Source organism: Papio anubis, chromosome 8, assembly GCF_008728515.1.
Source record: "Papio anubis isolate 15944 chromosome 8, Panubis1.0, whole genome shotgun sequence".
In the NCBI taxonomy this organism is placed as follows: domain Eukaryota; kingdom Metazoa; phylum Chordata; class Mammalia; order Primates; family Cercopithecidae; genus Papio; species Papio anubis.
The window spans coordinates 8,769,505-8,789,765 of NC_044983.1; the positions used below are offsets into that span (position 1 = coordinate 8,769,505).

General features: G+C 42.5%; 1 protein-coding gene across 9 annotated transcripts in view; it reads right to left on the bottom strand.

Annotated features, from left to right (window-relative positions):
• Positions 1–20,261, bottom strand: part of MSRA (methionine sulfoxide reductase A) — a 390,657-nt gene that overhangs the window by 244,898 nt on the left and 125,498 nt on the right. For 7 of the 9 annotated variants that reach the window (XM_017961766.3, XM_003902435.5, XM_021942804.2 and 4 more), the window contains one exon: positions 48–116. The exons of the other annotated variants lie outside the window; for them this stretch is intronic. In XM_017961766.3, the coding sequence (XP_017817255.1) occupies positions 48–116 (69 nt within the window). The remainder of the gene's footprint in view (positions 1–47; positions 117–20,261) is intronic. 9 annotated transcript variants of the gene reach the window in all.

Consider the following 20,261-nt stretch of genomic DNA (forward strand, 5'->3'; position numbering starts at 1 on the left):
TAGTCTTTGCACACAATTTGGGTTTTCTTTCAGAGTTGATATCTTACCAAATACAGCCATCTGTGTTCCCTCTGGGAAAGGTTCGACTGTTCTGTTGCCATTGACATGATGTTTGGCTAGAAAAAAAAAAAAGAAAGAAAGAAATGCAAGTTTAAGTGTAAAGTTCTAACACATACTAACACATGTCATTAAATGTGTCAATGAGCCTATTTCTCCTTTGAGTTAAAAATGCACCCCAGCTTACCCTCTGAAGAGAGCTTCAATCGTTTTTTAATCTCTGTTGCAGAAGGGCCTAGAGATCATCTAGTTCAGGTATGTCATTTTATAAACGAGCAGGCTGAGGTCTGAGCTTGTGCAAAGCTGGACAATGGGTGGCTACAGACCCAGCCCAGCCTGAAGGCTCCTGATATCCGGCCAGAGTCCCTCTTGTGCCAGGCCATTTCTAGAAAACAAGGAAAGCTCCAACTTCCAGGCTGAACTGGGGGTGGGTCCCCCTGAAGACTCCTAACAATCAGAACACTGATGCACTCGGTATTTAAAGTGAGAAGTAAAAAGGGCAAGGTACCATTGGAACCAATTTTTCGAGAAACACAATAGCAGAACATGTCATTTCACTATAACACAAGCACTGTTCACCCAGGCCAAAGACACCAGCCTTCTTAAGGGCCAGAGAGATATTCCAGTGCCTCCAACTGCTCCTTATCCCCCCAGGTCCTTCTAACCAGTCACCCTTCCCACCCTAGTAGACATCAAGGACTCAGAAGTAATAAGTGACCAGGTTATTGTTTTCCAGCATTAACTTGATCTTACAATCCCCCAAACTGTGATCAATAGAGAATATGAGTATTCCCCATCTATGAGCATTTTTTTAATAATATCCTCAGCAAGTTTTGAATATGAGCACTTATGTGGAAAACACAAAAGACAAGGATAGCTAAGACACTTCACACTGCATCATGGGCACAGACGCTTTGATGTAATGGGTCACACTGGATTGGCTGGGCTCAGGCAAAGGGCTCAACACTGAAGCCAGGCTTGGAGGGGTCTAGGGAAGGATGACACGGTTCCTGCCCTCAAGGAGAGTACAGTTATCTTCAAGAAATAACAATTGCAAAAACAAACATTAAAGAAGGCATATAATTATGTGCTAAGTCCTGCCATGTGGACGGAGAGTTCTGCAGGAGTGCAGGAGATTGTAGCAGGAGAGCTGCTGGGTGGGAAGTCAGACGTGCTGCCTGAAGGCACTGCCACTCCTGGAGTCCAAAGGAGAAGTCAGGTTTGCAAAGGCGAGGGTGAGGGAGCAAGTTGAGTGAGGGCCAGGAGTCATCTTCCTGGGCCAGAGAATAATCTGTCTTGGTGGAGTGGAGGTGCTATTTTGAGAAGCAATGGCAAGTAAATCTCTTAGACTCAGACCAGGTCATGGAAGATCTTGAGCACCCATCCAAACCCATGGGAACCACAGGCAGCCTCTGCAGTACTGATGCACATCTTTTAGAGCCTGAGGCTTTCAGGGTTCACTAGTTCAGGTAGCCCTTAGGGATTCCATCAGTTCCCTTCTGGGGCTTCCACTAGTTCTGAAGTTATTGTGGCATTCCTACAAGCAGAAAGCCTGGGAAAAGGGAGGAGCTAGCCCAGGGTTCTGAGGGCAAGGTGGTGAGCTCAGTGGCCTGAGAGAGGTTTGTAGCCACTACCTGGCATGATTAGCAGATGAGTGATGGAAGGTCCTAGATGTGTGACAGAAGGACCTTGTCAAGCATTCACTGATCTGGTTAGAACCACTGGTTACTGAATTCAAATCAACATGCTGAGCTTCCATGTGGAGATCAAAGATCTGCCCTTTGGTTCTTGCCTCACAGCCCTGTCAGTGGTTTGGAAAACATTTGCCTTGACCCATATCACAAGTCAGAAATCTATTCAAACTCTTTAAACCCATGAATCCCACTTGTAAGAATTTATCTTAAGAAAAAAATGCAAGAGAAAAAAAGGCGATATACATAATATTTATGAAAGTATTACCTGTATTAACAAAATCTTAAAATCAACTAAATATCCAAAAGTAGAGAAATTGCTTAGAAAATTGTCATTTATGATTTATCAAATGAATGGAATATTACCCAACGTATTTTAAATGCAGCCTTGAGAGAGATATAGAAACGTAGGAAAATATTTGGGATAATGGTAAGGAAACACAACCCTATTACGTCTTCTACGTAGATTATAATGACAACTAATTAAAATACGAATATTTATGGGAAAAGAATGGCAGAACAACATAAAAATGAAAATAGAAAGACTATGCAAGACATTTATTTTTATTAATTTCCTTTGTCATTGTTAGATTCTTTTCTTATTGTCTAGGGTGAAAATGTTTGAATTCAAAAAAATCAAAATTATAGATTTTTCTATTTTTTCCACAGCAGTTGGTTTCCCAGGACAATCCATTGAGGTCTGTCAATGGCCCAGCTAAAACCCACATGTTCCCAATCCAAAGTGCACCCTATCTGACATCTCCTCCGAACACCGCAACACCACACAGGATGTCCTCCCACCCTAAAACGGCTTCTCTGCCAGCATCCCCCACCTTTGGGAACGGGCCTGCCATGCTCCTGCTTTTTAGCTGTCCTTATCCCTTCTCTTCCCTTCACTCCCCACATCCAATCTGCCACCATAGCTAGCGACTGTCCCCTCCCAGATACCTGCAGCATCCCCCTCACTTCTTTTTTCACTACCCAAGCCTCCCTATCCCCAAGTATCATGACCCCTTTTCCTGGACTCCAACATCTGCCTTCTAACTCTTCTATATCCCATGTCCAATTCATTTTTCCCAGTGTAGCCACAATTATCTTTCCAAAGGGAAAAACATCTAATCATGTGACACAAACTCCACAACCCCTCCTCCCTTTCCAAGGCGCCCCATGACTGAGGCCAGAGTCAAAGCTCTTCGGCACGGCCTGAAAGCACCTGCTCGGTCAGAACACCAGCATCCCTCATCCGTCTACCACAGCCACCCTCGTCTCTTGGGACCAAGGGCCTTTGCTCTGCCGCACTCACCCAAGTAGCACTCTGTGCTTATGCCATTGTTTGGACAGGGACTGCATCTATCAGTAGATTGCAAGCTCAGGGAGGGCAGCGGTCATAGCTCTTTGACTCCCCATTTCCATAATCCTCTCTCAGTGTATGGACACAGAACAGGCATTTGATGAGTAATTTTTAAATTAGCGAATGAGGTAAATGGTACTAAAAAATCTCTTTAGCCATTATGAAAGATAATTTACTTGATAAGTTAAAAATATAGATACACAGTTATGTCTCACTTAACAACAGGGATACAGTCAGGGAAATCTATGTGTTGTTACGTCATTTTGTCATTGTGCAACACAGAGTGCATTTACACAAACCTAGACAGTAGAGCCAACTACACACCTAGACTATGGCTATGTGGTATAGTCTACTACCCCTAGGCCATGACCTCTACAACATGTGACTATACTGAATACTGTAGTCAACTGTAATACAATGGTAAGTATTTGTGATCTAGATATCTATAAGCACAGAAAAGGTACAGTAAAAACACAGTGTCTAGTGTATTTATGACAAATGGAACTTGCAGGACTGGAAGCTGCTCTGGGTAAGCCAATGAATGGTGAGTGGGTGTGAAGGCCTAGCCCATTACTGAACACTACCATGGACTTTATAAATATCATGCACTTAGGCTACATTCAATTTTTTTTTTAATTTTCTTTCTTCAATACTAAATTAACCTCAGCTACTGTAACTTTTTACTTTATAAACTTTTAAACTATTTTTTACTTTTCGACTCTTATAATAACACAGCTTAAAACACAAGCACATTGTGCAAGTATACGAAAATATTTTTATATCTTTATAAGCTCTTCCTATTTTTAAAATTTTCATTTTTTACTTTTTAAAATTTTCTGTTGAAAACGAAAGACACAAATGCACACACTCGCCTAAGCCTGATCAGAATCATTAATATCACTGTCTTCCACCCTCCACATCTTGTCCCACTGGAAGGTCTTCAGGGGCAATAACACACTTGGAGCTGTCATCTCCTATGGTAACAACGTCTTCTTCTGGACACCTCCCGAAGTACCAGCCTCAGGCTATTTTACAGTTTTTTATTACTGCAGGAGCACACTCTAAAATAATGACTGAAAGTATATAGTCATCTATGATCATTATCAATTATATACTGTACATTATCAAATGTGCTGAACTTTTCTATGACTAGCAATGCAGTAGGTTTGTTTACAACAGTATCACCAAAAATACATGAATAATGTGTTGTGCTATGATGTCATGATGGTTACAATGTCACTAGGTGATAAAAGTTTTTCAGTTCCATTATAATCTTAAGGAACCACCATCATATACATAATCCCTTGTTGGCCAAAACATTGTTATGTGGCACATGACTGTTACATATCTTTATGTGTATGTGTGTGTGTTCCTTACATAAAATGATCATTGAAAATGGCCCCTCAGAAATAGTTCCCCCAGCCAGGTGGCCTGGAGACAAGGGAACTCCTCTATTCCACTCCTTAAACCTCAAGCCCTCTTCCCTTTCCCATTTACCTAGTCTCATCTGAGAGATTGGCAGTGATGGCTGAGGTGGAAAGACCAGAAATGCTCCATAAACTGGAGAAGGTGGAGGGAGTTCACTTGCTATTCCCTCCTCACTGATGAGGCCCCCTTGTCTTTAGTTCCGGAGCCTGAGGTCCAAAGATAACAGGTTCTGTAAACATGAGTTTGCACCTTCTGAAATACAGCTGAGTCTTACATCAGTCCTGTGAACCGCAGGCACAACACTCACAAGCAGGAGACAGGACAGAACTCACAAGCAGGAGACAGGACAGAACTGGTGGCTAAGAACAGGGGCTCCAGAACAAGACAGCCTGAGACTTTCAGCTCTCCCACTTCCTACCCATATGATCTTGGCTTAGTCACTCAACCTCTTCATGCCTCTGTGTCCTCATCTGTAAGAATTTCTTCATTGTAAGTTTCCTCATTTGTACTTACCTCATGGGGTGTTTTGAGAATTAAACACAAAAAGCACTCAGAATGGTGTCCAGTACATAACAATCTCTATATAACAGTTAGGCTGGTATTATCACCTGTGTGTGAAGTTTACTTTCTAACAGGTCTGTTTCAGGAATGGCAAATACACATTAGTCACCTCCTCTCCACGACCATAATCATGGCAGACATCACTAATCAACCACCGCACACTTTCTTGATCCTTGAATGTGACCACAGAATCTTTTCTCAACACAGTACCCATACAGTCTCTTATCGCTTAGAGGTGGCACGTGTGATGAAATCACTTTGCCATTCAGGTTTAAATGGATAAAAAACAAAGATAGCACAGGGGAAGAAGTCATTTTCCTTCTCATTTCTACACTGTGATAAAAACCCTCTGAAAATCCCCCACACTATATATTGCTCTAGGGATAAAAGAATAAGGGGAAATCTGAGAGCTACTTTCCATTCCATAATGAGAGAATAGCAAGTTCTTTACAACCAAGAAATGACAGCTCTATTCCTAGAAACCAAGGTGGAGTTTCTAATGACATTTTCTCACTGAAACTCTGCTAAGGCACGTATTTGGGGGCCGAAGAACCAAAGATCCTTTAAACCCTTCGTATAGGTTCAGTAAGAATTGGGGGGAGGGTGGGCTAACCTGGGAACCTAACCCACCATCTACAAATTTGTTTCAAAATCAATGGCATGTTTCACCACAGAAACAAATTTATTAAACAGAAAAGTCATTCGTTGATTGAGTCCTAACTATTGAATACCAGTAGAGTGTGAAATGGAGACAGAAGAGTCTCCAACAGGGACATCTGTTGCCCAGCCATAGCACAGTGGGTGCCTCCCATCTGGTGGGTTGGGCACATGTCCCAGCCCCTTCTCTGCTCCCAGGGGCACACACCAAAGCCACATGATCTGGGAGGACAACCTCTGCTGATGGCAGTGATGTGTCCTCCGCCAAGAAGATATGAGGACAAGAAACAAATCTTGAGAGCCCAGGGCTTGCAGAGCAGCAGTTAATTAGACCAAGACTGGGTCAAAGTCAGCTTCTGGATGTTGAAGGGGATCTGCGGAACATGTTCAAAAGCTTAAGAAGATGATACTGACATTGCTTTTTATTTTGTTTTGTGAATGTCTCATGCACTTCAAATTGTTTGACTTTCTTCCTAGAAAAGGGCATAGTAAAACTGCTTGACAATGCACCTACAATAATGCAAATTCAGGCATAAACCAATCAGGGATGAGCTCCCTGTCCTGTGCTCAACCGGAGATGCCTATAATTCGTATCCTCTGGGTAAGGAGGGTGCAGAAAGCAGTGGGGACTGGGTGACCAGGGGACACCACGTAACTGGAGATTCCAGGAACAGCAGCTGCCATCTTGGAGGTCCTGGTTAGCCACTAGACACAAAATCATCTCAGGACTGGAAGAGTCTTGGATCAGACTAAACTCTCAGAGCTGCCGGTCAGCAAGAAGTACAAGCTAATCGGGTCATGTTATTAACCCCATGCCAACCCAACCCATACCACATGCTCCTAAGAGGTCTGGACTGACTTATCAAGTGTTTCTACTGACCAATCCAGTTGCTACTGCACCAATCAGCCGAGAGGAGGGTCACGGTAGGGCTGGAATAAAGTGCATTTATCTCAGTAATATGGTAATAAAAATTTGTCAACCCCCCAACAAAATATGATCTCACAGTCCCTCTTGTTATCTGTTTCTTTGTGGCTCCTTCTCCAGGTCACAAAGTCATGGTGGTTCAGGATACAAGTCAGACAGGAATTAAGTAAGGTCCCTATGTGACCCACAAGCCCTGGCCTCAGATCAGCCACTCCCATCTCTGCAGCGGGCCCCTCAAGGACACTGAGCATTCTGGGCCCTGATCCTGCCCAGGTCCTCTCCACAGATGCTAAGGATAAGGTGGCTGTCTCAAATCTGGGGCAGGGGCTCTGAGAGATGACAGAGTCACGCCTCTAGTCATACATGTCCAGGAGAACTGAGGTTCTGTTGTGTTTGTCCCTCCCAGCTTCTACAGTGTGCAATATGGTGTTTTAAGGTGCAAGTAAACCAAGAGTGGGTTTTGTCCCCAATAGCGGCATGCTCTCTATATCAGGAGGGGCTGCATGGGGATGAACGTGGTGCTGGGCAAGTCACTGGGAGGGGCTGCTCCCCTCCCTGCCAAGCATTGCCCCCACTCATCCTGTGTCCCAGGAAGTCCCAGTGCTCCTCCCTGACCTGGAAGGCAAGCGACAACTGCCAGCTGGGACCCGTGATGAGGAGCAGCAAGGCAGGGAGTCCCCCAGGAAGGTCACAGTGGGAATGAGGCAAATGTCCGCAGCTGCTGTGGGTACCCGGAAGGCGAGATTGACTCTCCAAGCTGGAGGAGAAGGGGAAGGCAGCTCATTGCCCTCCCCCATGCTGGCCAGGGACTGTATGCAAGTGGGGGCTGTCCCCAAAACAAAAGATATGTGATGGAAAAACAGAGGACAATTGGACAACAGTGAAAAATCGCAGCACCAAAAACAAATCATGTGTCATTCAGGATTTTAGCCTCCTGCTCTGACTGCTGGCCTCCCTACAGTCAACCCCGCCCTCCACTACCATCTCTCCACTCCCTTTGCTCCAGATGCAGCAAACCAGAGATGCACCTCCCAGCTGGTAAGGGAGTGGATGCACAGCTCAGGCAACCCCCATACCTCCCAGCTCTTCCTGCAGAAGAGCATGTCTGAGCTTCGAGAGGTCAGAACAGGATGGGCAGAACAGGCCAGGGCTTTCCTCCCAGCTCTTCCTGCAGAAGAGCATGTCTGAGCTTCGAGAGGTCAGAACAGGATGGGCAGAACAGGCCAGGCTGAAAGCCCAGCCTGCACAGTAACCTGTCTTGGTGAGGCATAAGCTGGTACCTAGCGTTGGGTCATTTGACTCATGTTTTCATTCACTGGCAAGGATGTGCTCTGCATTGATATGTGCCAGGAGTTATAGTGTTGTGGGGCAAAGATAAATTTCATAGACCCTACACTCAAGGACCTCCATTTCATCGACAGCTTATTAAGAAAAATCCTAAGAGAGGATTTTTAGCCCAAAGAGTGAGGAAATAAGGATGAGGATACATTTTTAAAAGAATAAAGTATTATGCAAATAGAGGGTCTTCTTCCTTCTGATGATTTGCCTGCTGCATTTCCTGAAGTCTGCTCAGTGCACAAGCCCACGAGTGTGACCACAGGCCTACGATGGCAAAGCTGAATGGAGATGTCCCAACCACAAGCCCCTTTTTATTCATTAAAAAAATTGGCGGGCAGATAGCAGAGTCAAGAGAGCGATACCATCCTGGCCAACATGGTGAAACACCATCTCTACTAAAAATACAAAAATGAGCTGAGCATGGTGGCGTACATTTGTAGTCCCAGCTACTTGGGAGGCTGAGGCAGGAGAATCACTTGAACGCAGGAGGTGGAGGTTGCAGTGGGCCAAGATCACGCCATTGCACTCCAGCCTGGGTGACAGAGCGAGACTACGTCTCAAAAAACAAAAAAAAAAACCTGGCCTAAGGTGAGCCTACCATGCCACCATTCCCTGAGGCTTCAGATTGTCAGGAGAGTGAAGAAAGGTGATCACAGGGATCCCCATTAGAGTGCAAGAGGAAGCCAGCGGCCCTAGAAGCCAGCATGGAGACCATCTCTCCAGGCTCCCCAAAGCAGGCATCCATGATTCTGCAAAAGACAAAGGTTGCACCACCAAAGAAAAAGGGAGGAATGATGGGAACTGATATTACGCAGATAAATTGTTAATTATATAAATACACAACAGATGTTCAGTCACACAAGAGAGACTAGCTTTGATTCGTGCAAACGGCAAAACTTGCAAAAACAATGCTAAGCACCGACGAGGCTTCAGTGAGACAAGCTTTCTCCTACACTGCTCATGCAGCATGAAACGCTACAGTCTATTTGGAAAGCAGTCTAACAATAGGTACCAAGAATGCCAAAAGCCAGACTGGGCAACATAGCAAGACCCCCATCTCTACAAAAAATAAATAAGTTAGGCAGGCATGGTGGTGTGCACCTGTGGTCCCAGCTACCAGGGAGGCTGAGCCAGGAGAAACATTTGAGGCCGGTAGTTAGAAGCCGCAGTGAGCTATGAGTGTCCCGTTGCACTCCAGCCTGGGTGACAGAGGAGACCCTGCCACAATGACCACCAGCAACAAAGAATGTCAAAAGCATTTCCACCCTTCGACCTAGTCACTGCAGTTATAAATAGCTACTGTAGGAGATAATCAGAATTGGGATAAAAATTTCCAAAGATGTTTACAACAGAACTGTTGATAATACCAAAAAGCTGTAAATAAGCTGAATGACCCCATAAATGGAGAATAAAATTGTGACACTGTTCTAAGATACAGTACTATATGGTAACTTTTAAAGTATGACCATAGATAATTTTTTCCTGGCATCAGGAAATAGTAATAATACATATGGAGATGAGTGGAGAAGAAGTGAGATCCAAAAAAATAAATAAAGTATCTTCCTCAAGTAAAGAACAAAGTCAAGGAAGATGACCAGAAGGAAGCATGGTAATGCGGTAGTCATGGCTGATTTAGATGCTGATTTATGGGTGATTTTCCTTCCTTCTTTATACTTTTATGTATTCCCAAATTTTTCTTAAGCAAATATTTATTTGCTAATCAGTAAATTGTCAAAAGAAGAAAAAAAACTGAAAGCAACACTTGAAAACAAGGAAAGTTAGCCCCTAGTGGATATATTTTGGAAGCTGTAAAACACTACATGTTTTCTTCTAAGTCCCACTCCTCTGTTTTCTTTGAGTAGGAAAGGGAAACAGAAAGCAGTCACCCTCTCTTCCATGACAATAACCCACGACCGGCTGCTTGCCTGCTTCATCACAGGAGGGCGCAGCAGAGCCCTTTTCTTCCCAGGGTTGTGGGCACCCTGACCTTCCCTGGCTCGCTAGCTAAGAAACGGTCCCAAGTGATGCACACTCAAGCTGTTCAGGGACTTCCAGAATAAACCAAACCAGCTCTAGTACTGGTCTCTGACATCTTCTCTGGTGAGGGCCAAGTCATTGTCCCTGTCTTGGGGAGGGCTCCTGAGCAAGCTTATCAACTCCCAGATGGGCATGTGTAGGAAGGACCGATGGATGTTGGCCGAGAGACCTGGGAACTCAAATCTGCCCCCATCAAGGTCTGGGGATCTGCATTCTAGCAAAATCCCATCGCAGTTAGAATGTGGTTCCTGAACACTGGTATTTGCACAGTGCTTACTGCTGGTGATACAGAGAGAAAGACAACCCTGGCCCTCTCTCCAGCCTTCACCAACCTGCAATGCCCTGAGCCACTTCTTAGGGCTGCTGATCGGACACGTCAACATGAGCCTCTGTGTTGACAGCACTGCCTGTAGCTCTCAAAGCATCCTGCACCTCCGGCGAGCACCAGACTAGCCTGAGTTCCCAACACAAGTACTCCATCATCATTAATTCCATTTTTAGAAGAAATCCATTTTCACTTTTGTAATACTTTTATTAATTGCCACATTTAAGTACCATGTCTAACTTAGGCATCTGTGATAAGCATACAATATTACATTAATCGACGGAAATTTTCCACCTGACTTTTATGAAATCTCACCACCACTATTAACACAAGTAATTCCTAATGACTACCAAAATTAGATAATCTTGAGAATATAAATGACAATGAAAATAAGGTTATTTTAAGAATTAAAATCTATATTTCAGCCTGATGCCTGTGACATCCTTGTGAATAACAACGTTGAAAGTAAGTGTACTGAAATACATGGCTATAGACCAAAAGGAATTTCTTTTGTACTAAGACATGTGTTTCCAATTGAGTCTAAAACATATTTTAGATTTTGAAGAGGAATGTTAAACACATCTATAAAGAGTCATATACAAATCATACTTATTATTCTTGTTTAAAAAGGTACTGTCCTGGCCAGGTACAGTGGCTCATGCCTGTAATCCTAGCACTCTGAGAGGCCAAGGTGGGTGGATTACTTGAGGTCAAGAGATCGAGACCATCCTGGTCAACGTGGTGAAATCCTGTCTCTACTAAAAATACAAAAACAAAAAACAAAAAACAATTAGCCGGGCATGGTGGTGCATCCCTGTAATCCCAGTTACTCGGGAGGGTGAGGCAGGAGAATGGCTTAAACCCAGTGAGTCGAGATTGCACCACTGCCCTCCAGCCTGGGTGACACAGCGAGACTCTGTCTCAAAAAATAAAAATAAATAAATACATTTTTTTAAAAAGGCACTGTCCTTCAAAGATGTGTAGGGGCCTCGCTTCCTGACCCATAGAAGCGGCAAAGTTATTTCCTTCCTCCCCAGCATCTGTCCGTGCTGGTTTTGCCACATTAAAATCATCAGTGTTATACAGAGTCCCTAGGTACTGTGGATGTAATTAAGGCATGAGGTCCACCGAGGAACTTGCTCATCCTATCACCCAAGTCATACTGTCACTCTGGAGCCCAACGTGTGCCTCTGAAATACCATTAAATCTGTTTCTACAAGCAGTCCTACACAACAGTGCGAAGAGAACCTGGCACACGGTTCTAGAGAAGCTCCACCGTACACAGCACATCTCTCTTCCTTGTGAACATGTCAGCAGCCTTAAGCATGTACCACACTGTCCCTTGAAGGCACACCGTATGCCTGGAGGTTACAGGAAGCACTGTCAGCTGTCAGAGAGCAGCTGATCGGGAGTGGTCCAGTGGCTCCCCTACCCCGTCCCCCTCCCCTCCCCTCCGACAGTGATAAATGATCAGGCCTCATGCTCAGCTGAGCCTGATGGGCCCATACCTCCCCTTGCAATCTGTTCCAGACCAACACTAACCTTTCACCCCTGAACACTGCCATCAGCTTTACGAAGCAGGCCTGCTGCAGGGTAAGGTCAGGCCTATTGGCTTTCTTGCTGCTATTCGTTCGTGAAAACGAATTCTGGCTTTATTTCTTGATGGAAGCTCCCCATCAAAAATGGAGCATGAACTGTGTCGTTATACACTTTACAGCAAACTTGTCTTGATTCTCTTTTTATATTAGAGATGAAGGAGACAGCTAATTAGGTAACTTTAAGAAGAAAAGAGGAATCACTGTAGATATAAACATAGATAACAGTTTTGCTCAGGGCGGCTGGCCTCCATTAAAAACACCAGGCTTCAGGCTTCCAATTTATTAAATTATTGTCTCTTGCTGAGGGTCAGAAGAAAAAGAAGATTCTATGGGAAATAATATAGTGATAAAGAGATAGAAAATTAGGCCAGGTGCGGTGGCTCACACCTGTAATCCTAGCACTTGGGGAGGCCAATGTAGGCAAATTGCCTGAGCTGAGGAGTTCAAGACCACGCTGGGCAACATGGGGAAACCCCATCTCTACTAAAATACAAAAAATTAGCCTAGCGTGGTGGCATGCGCCTGTAGTCCCAGCTACTCAGGAGGCTGAGGCAGAAGAATTGTTTGAACCCGGGAGGCAGAGGTTGCAATGAGCCGAGATCGTGTCACTGTACTCCAGCCTGGGCGACAGAGAGAGACTCAAAAAACAAACAAAAGATAGAAAATTAACATGGAACATTAACAAGGTTCATCCCAGTTGAACTTCCATAGGACAGGTTTTGCTCACAAAGACAGTCATCACAAGATTGCTTGTAAAACTACCGGTCCTAACCTTTTGCATAAAATAATCTGTGCTATGCAATAATCTGCATCTTTATAAAGAATGGGGTAACTATAGTTACAGATATGAAACTATCTACCAGATACACAGTTAATTGAGGGAAAAATCAAAGTGCAAGAGAACAGTACAGCATTCTATTTGTTTTTAAAAAACTCTTGTTACTTTTTGAACTTCTGTGTGATGTATTACTTTTTCAGAAACAGAAATAAGAAATGTTGTAAACATCCCCGGTCTTTGCTCCTGCAGTGAACACCTGGAAGCCCAGGAGCCTCTTCCCAGGGCTGAGGGCCGGGCTGGGATGTAGAAGTGGCTGGCAGCTGCAGGTAAGCAGCCCCTCAGCTCTGATCACCCTCATGCCTAAACTGCATCCAGTCCCAGGACAAATGTCAAAGATGATTACATTTGTATTATATGGTAGCAAAACTGCAACCCAGCTTTAAAATTCCAAGTAATGTAAGCACCCTAGAAGGCCTCAAGATAGAGATATCACTCCACTTCCTCTACAAAATTGGGTTGCAGTCCCCAGAGCAATATGTTAATTGTCTTTTTTTTTTTCCTCACTCTGTGAAAATGAGGAGGCAGGAGTGCAGTAGCAGGATCTCGGCTCACTGCAACCTCCACCTCCCAGGTTCAAGCCATTTACTTGCCTCAGCCTCCCAAATAGCTGGGATTACAGGCGGCTGCCACCACACGTGGCTAGTTTTTGTACTTTTAGTAGAGACCGGTTTCACCATGTTGGCCAGGCTGGTCTCAAACTCCCGACCTCACGTGATCCACCTGCCTTGGCTTCCCAAAGTACTGGGATTATAGGCATGAGCCACTGCACCTGGCCTTAATTATCTTCTTTTTAAGGGGGGAAGGATTTTAAGAGGATCAACCATGCAAAATGTTGGATAGAAATAAAAGATTACTTATTTAAAAATGAAGTATTTCTGGGTTCGCCCCTTTTTTACTTTGGAGGAGAGAGGCGGAGAGTGAGACTCGTACAGCAGCAAGTATTTTGCCTTTCTGGAACTTGGTGCTGTTTGAATTATTGCTACGTCCCTCTTCCCTCTCATCCTTTCTGTTCCTCCCTATCTTGCAATTTTTCTTCCATAACCGAAGAGTATTTTAAAATCTATTTTAGATGTTCACATTCTGAATTCTAAAAGCAGTTGGAATGTTATATAGTTCCCTTAAAGTATCGAGTTTTTACTATGAAGCTCTCAATTGATTTTCAATAAGTGGGTAGAATTTTTTTTAAAATCCTGCCCTTACCAGAGATACAGCACATGTAAATCAGCTACTCTAAAATTTTCTTCTAAGGACCTGTCATTCTGAGATAGCAGACTTGGTCCCATGGCTAATTAAGGGAAGTGGGATAACCCAGCACATATTCATATTAAGAAACATATGAACAAAATCTTCAACTTTGGTTCTACACATGACACAGACAGGCACTTGGTGGTGCTTTTCTACACTTGCCTTTCTATGAAAGATGGAGGTGAAAGAGAACATCTTAACTCAGGGAAGTCAGTGGAGATGGGAGTGGCTCTTCAAACACCCTGTTGGGTGCCTGACTTCACTACGGGATGGAGATTAGTGACAGCAGCAAGGTCTGCTTGGTTATCGTCCCTGAATATATGCTCAGTAAACACTTGCACATTCTAGCAACGGACACTTCTTTGATGGATTCTGTAATGACTGAATGCAGCTTTACTGAACAAAATGAGAGTTGTGTCTGAAAATGTCAAACACAGGGGAGACAAAGGAGGCAGCCTCACAATGAACCCACTCTGGAGCCCGCACAGTGTCTCTCAGCGGGAAGGCCATTGGTCTCCATAAAGCCATGTGCTGAAGGGGGTCTAAGGCAGGCCCAAAATGTTTCTCATGTGCTAATTCTGATCAGATGTTTTTAGAAGCACCTGAATAAGACCCTAGAATTCTAGAAATGTAGAAGACGACCGTGACTTGGCATACCTCAGCTGTAAGAAGACTTCAGCACAGGCCTTGCAGGAAATCTGATTTTGAGGAGAATTATGTCTTGATAGGTCTGCCAGGCTATTAGTGCCAAGACTAAATTATAGTAATCTCTATTTTCTGTCACTTTTTCTTCCCAAAAGCCTGATAGCTCAAAATGTAAACTATTGTTGAGAAGGTTTCTGGGGAGAACATAATATAATACAGGCAAACCCCCAACTTAAAAATGAGTCACATTTCAAAAGCATGTTTATGAGATGGGTGTCTGAGATTTAGAATCCATTTTCCCATGAACATGCTGTTATAAATGGTGGTAAGCTTGCCCACAAGGGCCTCCTCAACCTATAATGAGTCTCAGATATAACTCTTTCTAAGGACCCTGAGCACCATTTACAGAACACTGTTTCAGTGAGAAAAGCATTCTAATTTTTGCCCTGTAACATCAAGAACATACCCTTACATACTGATCAAGCTGGTTGCAAGTTAGGATACGGGAAAAGAATATATTTCCCATCCTGTATAAGTTGTTCAGCTACTAACTATAGACAGAAATCTCCATCTTGTGCTACTCATCACTGAGGAATGAGTTTTCCTCCCATGGAGAGGAGGAAATCCCTCGTTGCACAACAACCACTGTTCAACTGCAAGGTACACTCTAAATTAAGTGGTCTAACTTCATATTAGAATAGGAAGCTGGGTGGTTGTGGCTTAGGGTGTCCCAAAAAGCTGCAATCAAGATGTTAGCTGGGCTGCGGTCTCATCTGAAGGCTTGGTGGGAGGAGGATCCACTCTGCAGCTCACTGGTTGGAAAGGCTCAGTGAACTTGAGAGCAGATCCTCCCCTGGTTCTAAATGTATAGCTACAAATTCTGATACTCTTCTGTCAAGAAGTGGAGCTTAATGCCTTTCCCTGAGTGTAGGCTGAACTTAGTGATTCACTGATACTAAATAGAACACAACAGGAGTGATGGGGGGTTGATTCCACGAGTGGATGATAGACTGTGACTTCCATCTTGAGTGCTCTCTTGTTTCCTTAGATGGCTTACAGTGGGGGAAACCAGCTGCTATATATCATAAGGCAGCCCTATGAAGAGGATAAGGCAGCCCTATGAAGAGGCCCATGTGGCAGAAAACGGAGGCTTGCTGACAGCCCCGTGAACAAGCCCCAGAAAACGCAATGCAGCTGATACCCTGACTGCAGCCTCGTAAGGAACACTGATCGAGGGGCACCCAGCTAAGCCATGCCCACATTCTTGACCTAAGAAAACTATGGGATAGTAAATGATTGTTGTTTTAACCTGCTAGGTTTTAGAATAATTGATTATACAGTGATAGAAAATTAATACAGTAATGTATTCTAATAAAATAAAAATAATACAATTTTTTCCCAAAGGAAAACTAATGACATAAGCCAAAAAAAAAACAAAAAAAACAAAAAAAAACTATCTTTCATAATGCCGATTTCCACAGGAAAAATATACTTCCAGTCTAACTGATTTACAAATCAACTCCTAGAACATGACCCATTTCTAAGTTGGAGACTATCTCTACGTGATTTATTTTCTCCACAAACTTGGTTCCCTAGTGTGCTGGCATTGCTAAAACAGGCATTTCTGAACCACTAAAGTCTAGGAATAGAGTATAAGATATCAAAGAAGGGCTTTTAGCACTTTTGTAATAATTCTGGCAATTTTTATTCATTTGCATTATCCAGGGGATCGTTACTTGCTTTTCCTGCTGTTTTGTTTGGGGAAGTTATATCTCTGCCTCATAGGGCTTACAAAAACAATGAAGAAAATGTTTTTCCAAAATTCCCAGGGAAGCTAAATTTAAATTCATGCCAAAGGCCTAACTGCAATGGGAGGAATGTTCTGTATTTCGGTGGGGTTTTGTTTTGCTGATTGGTTGGTTAGTTGAGTTTGGGGGTTCTTTTCTCTGACTAGACAGAAGTAAAAAGATGGTGGGGTTATTCCTATTCATAATGATATCTATAATAAAGTATGTTTTTTTCCTTTTTGCTATAAAAATAAAATACAATCTAAACATTAAAATTGTCACTGCTATTAAGCTAGGTTATTTATTAGCCTGGATGCTTCATCCATACGCAGTTTAAGGTTATAGGACCTCTATTCTAAGCAGCAAAAGAATGGGACGCTTATGCTCATAGTGTCTCACAAAATCCTAAACATCTCTGCTCACGGTCATGAGACACCAGAAGACTAATGCTGAAGCGGATCGCATCAGTCATGGTCCTAGTTTACTGATGGCTGAACTTTAGTCTCACTATACTCTGGTTTCCCTCTCCCTCGTTTATAGTTAAGTCCCAGGCAAAAACACATGAAGATGGGGTAAGTAAAGAAAGGAGGAAAAAATACCAGTTGAACACATAGCAATGTCTCCTACACTTCTTGAAAATGACAAAAACCATAGGTCACAAAAAAGTCTCAACTCAGATACTGCTTACAAGAAATTTTTGGATAACCGATCAGGAGACACAAACCATACAGTAGGTTAATGGAAAGTCTAATATAAAGAATACTATCATAAAATAGTTACTATCTGATCTAAACTCTCTCTGGCAACCATGGACTGAGAGTACCCAAGGAAGACGGACACGAAAGGACTCAGATGTCTTGGAGAAGGTGCGCTTCAGCCGCTGGATGGCTGAGAAGTTTGCTGGCTTGGCCAGGCCAGAGCTGATCTGGAGACACCAGGCAGGCAACATCACCCTCTAGACTGCAGATCGTCAGGAACTAGCAGCATAGTGTGCTGGGGGTGTCTAGGCACTGACGGGGGCAGGAGGCCTTGGAATCACCTGCAGGGGTGCTGGGCACTGCTATGGACAGAAGCAGCACAGGCAGGGGCAGCCCAGGGGCTCTGGTCCCCTGTGGGGAGGGCAGCAGAAACATTACCACCAGGCTGAGGGTGTGAGGTCGCAGAGACTGAGTTCTGGGGCCATGACTGGGGCAGGCTCAACTCAAGGTCCTCATGCCCACAACAGAAAAAGCAGCAGAGACTTCCTCCAGCAATGAACCCCCAGCCCGCAAAGTGCCCTCTACTGAGAATGCTTAATGTCATGCTCACATTAAACAAGAAATACCAAGGACATTCCTTGGCTTATCACAGAGCTTACATAGAAAGATGTATTTGGAGCTGAGAGGCAACAAATTAACAACAGACACACCTCAAAAGATACAAATTACCAAAACTAACACAAGAAATAGAAAATCTGAGATAGAAAACTCCAGGCTCACAGATTTTCACTGACAAATTCTTGATACGTTCAAGCAAGAGACAGCATCGATCCTATGTAAAGTCCTTTAAAAAAACAGAGGAAGAGGGAACTTTTCCCAGCTCATTTTATAAGACCCGCATTACTCTGATGCCAAAACCAAAGACACAAGAAAACTAGAGACAAATCTCCTTTATGAACATAGAGTTTAAAATTCTTTAATAATACTGAATTCAGGAATATATAAAAAGTATAACAATCATGGCCAAGTGGGGTTCATCCAAGGAATTCAAAGTTGTTTTAACATTGAAAAAATTCAATTAATGTCATTTACCACATTAACTGGCTAAAAAAGAAAGAAAAATCTGATCACCTCAACAAATGCTACAAAAAAGCATTTGATACAATTCAATACCTACTTGTGTTTTAAAAAATTTTGTAGTAAACTAGGGAGATAAGCTAATAAAAAATATCTACTAAAAAGCTACAGCTAGCGTCATGCTTAATGGTAATAGACTAAATGTTCTCAGCCTTCAATTAGGAAGGAAGCTAGGGTTTACACTCACTCTACTTCTATTTGACATTGTAGTGAGGTCCTAGTCAGTTCAAAAAAGGCAAGAAAAAGAAATAAAAATCATACAAAAATGAAAGAAGGAAAGTTCTTTATATGCAGACAACATGATTGTGTAAGTAAAAAATCCTAAGGAAAAAAACTATTTGTACTAATAAGTTTACCAAGATCACCAAATGTAGGTCAATATGCAAAAATAAGCTATAATTCTACATAGTAGCAACAAATGAAATGTTAATTTCTTTTTAAAAGCAGTACTTTACATAATAGCAACATATAACATTTTTCGAAAAACCAGGGAGATTTTTAACAAAATGTGAGTAAGGTCTGTACCCTGGAAACTATAAAACACTGTTGAGAGAAATTAAAGGATATATAAATAAATGGAAAGATACATCATGTTCATAGACTGAAAGACTCTATCTGTAAGATGTCAATTATCTTCCAAATTAATCTGTAGTTCAGCACAAAGCTGATGGAAACCTCAGAAAGGTTTTTGTAGATATTGATGAATTGACTCTAAAGTTTAAATGAAAAATTCAAACACCTAAAATAGCAAAAACAATTTGGAACTATCAGTTGGAAGACTTCCACTACCTGATTTCAGGGCTTATTATAAGGTTACAGTAATCAAGACGGTGTGGTATTGGCATAAGTTCTACAAATGAGTGGAACAGAATAGAGAGGACAGGATTTAATTTTGACAAGGGTGCTGAGATAATTCAATCAGGAAAGGACAGTCTTTTCAGCAAATGGCGCTGGAACAACTTGATATCTAAATGGGACAAAATAAACCCCAACTCTTACGTCAAACCTTATACAACAATTAACTTTAAATGGATTGTAGCTATAAATGTGAAAGTGCTCACAACCCGAATATAGTTCCCCATTCTTTTTCTCTCATTCACTCGAAATGTGTAATTGTGGAAATCAACTGAAAACTAAATACTTTCTCAAAATCTACCTCTGTTTTTGTTGCTATTCTGACATCCTAACGAAACAGTCTGAACACAACCTTATGAGAGGAATGTGACTGTTAAATGATAACGTGAGGAAGTTTCTCTGGAGAGTGATGAACAGTTCTATAGGTTTGTGGTTACACAAATCCACGAATGTGATAAAATTTCATAGAACTTACACCAAAAAAAGTGCATGCAATAACTGGTGAAATGCAAATAAGATCTGTATTTAAGAGTATTACACCAATTTGCATTTCCTGGCTTTGACAACACACTGATTATGTAAGATATTAACACTGGGGGAAGCTGGTGTAAAGGCATATAGAAACTATGTACGATTTTTGCAACTTCTCTTGAGTCTTCAACTATTTCGAAGTATATTTTTTAATCTTGTGAGAAATCCTCAACATATAAACATTCCCTAATTGTTTAAAAGGTGAACTTACAAATACTCAAAGTCTGTAAAGCAAATTGAAAAGATTTTCCTTCCCAGAGCATAATGTTCAAAGTTCTGCGGCAGTAACCTGTTCATTTAAATTAAATTCCATGAATTTATAGTCTACATGTATAATCACTGCAAGATTAAAGAACTGATAGTTCCTTCTGTTATACAACAGAACTACCTCTGAACAGAGAAACAGCCAGAGTATAAGTCCTTGCTGGCAGGTAACATGATGTTTATCAAATATACTTAAAGGACCTTCTAGGATTAATTTAAAAATAATAATAGCAAATAACTATTGCCTGCTGGTAATGCTTAGTGTAATCAAAACATTTTGGGAAGAAATACAA